The sequence below is a fragment of the Trypanosoma theileri genome (assembly GCF_002087225.1).
Source record: "Trypanosoma theileri isolate Edinburgh chromosome Unknown TM35_Tth_4_V1, whole genome shotgun sequence".
In the NCBI taxonomy this organism is placed as follows: Eukaryota; Euglenozoa; class Kinetoplastea; order Trypanosomatida; family Trypanosomatidae; genus Trypanosoma; species Trypanosoma theileri.
This window is the reverse complement of record NW_021639846.1, coordinates 681,515-683,041: the sequence shown is the minus strand read 5'-3', so window position 1 is coordinate 683,041 and position 1,527 is coordinate 681,515. Positions and strand designations below refer to the sequence as shown.

General features: G+C 35.2%; 1 protein-coding gene across 1 annotated transcript; it reads right to left on the bottom strand.

Moving 5' to 3' along the window:
* Positions 1-40: 40 nt before the first annotated feature.
* Positions 41-1,378, bottom strand: TM35_000044010 (uncharacterized protein; the record flags this gene model as incomplete). Its single annotated transcript, XM_029022595.1, has 1 exon — positions 41-1,378. The coding sequence occupies one exon, from the start codon at positions 1,376-1,378 to the stop codon at positions 41-43; it is 1,338 nt and encodes a 445-aa protein (XP_028886253.1).
* Positions 1,379-1,527: the final 149 nt, after the last annotated feature.

The window sequence follows — 1,527 nt, the reverse complement described above, 5'->3', positions numbered from 1 at the left end:
AAAAAAAAAAAAAAAAACAGTAGCATGTATATAGTAAGAATCATATTGATGTATCCTCACATTTCTTCTTCTTCTTAATTCTATCATGATCCCCATCATTACCATATTCACTAAGATGTTCTTCCAATTTCTTCATCTCACATGCAAGCCTATCTAATGATGATGATCCAGGAATAGGAGAAGGTCGCCAACTCTTAAGAGATGAATCTCCAATAATCAGTTGTAAAGGCCATTTAATACCTCTAGGCATTACAGATGCCAGTGTACTATTCCCTGATTGCATACATACTTCCATAGAAATAGACTGTAATGTTTGTAAAGTAGCAACATGACGTAATGTAGATCGTATTGGTGGAGTTGATGAAGTACTTACTTCTGTCATTACACCATCCATACGCTCAATAGCGGACTTCAAATGTCGCTGCATAGTGGCACGATGTCTCTTCTCTGTAGAGAAGGCCACATCAGGATCCATCTGTGGATTCATAACAGCAAAACGTTCTTCTTGGGTAACGTTAGGCCTCCATTCACATAAATGAATGAAAGGCTCATCTAATAAAATCTGTTCCTGTGAAGAATTGTAAAAGGCCGCATATATACGAAAAGCCCAAGGTTCCTTGTATAAGGATGCTGCTGCTGCTGCTGCTGAAGAAGAAGAAGATGATGAGGATGATAATAAAGTAGTTGGCATGGTATTAAAATGTAATTCCGCATCAAATGAACTGTACGTTGCTACCTTATTCTCATTATTAATATTTTGTAAAGGTAAAAGTGCTAATGCACAAGTGGATGAACGGCGCCTTTTTTCCAGTACAGAAATAGTCACAAATGAGGCTATAGATTCAACAGGTTCAACAGCAATAAATGAGGGAAACAATTTAGTAGATTCCTTTCCAGAATTATCACATAGATGAAGAGAAAATTTTATTGTAAGTTTCCCAGTAATACCTTTTCCAATACGAATAACAGAAGGTGGACGATAAATATAACGTATTCGATTCACACTACTAGATGGTGGTCGTTCTTGCCGCTGTCGTTTAAATAAGACTTGAATAGACTCTGAAAGTTCAGTAAGAATCGTACACTTAGACAAAAGTGATGTACAAGAAGAAGAAGAAGAATCAGGTAATGATGTATTCGTTTTTATCTCTTCTTTTTCTTCTTCCATTAGATTTATACAATTTTTTTGAAAAGTTTCCCAAATAGGGTCTAACATCGCACGTGTCCAACAACAATTGTGATGTGAGGCGGGGTAATCAATAGACATTTGAAGATCTTCAATCTGCAGAAGAAATGGTAAACCGTCGCTCTCTGAGAGATGCTGTGAAATTTCCCACACATTATCCAAAGCAGGAGGCGATGGATCATTTTCACACATATCTTTTACATTTACCTACCAAAGAAGATAAACAAAGTAGAAAAATAAGAAGAAATAATCAAAACATATGATTATAATTATATATGGGTCTAAGTACACATATATATGTAAAAAGAAATAAATGACACTCCTTTTTTTCTTTTTTTTTT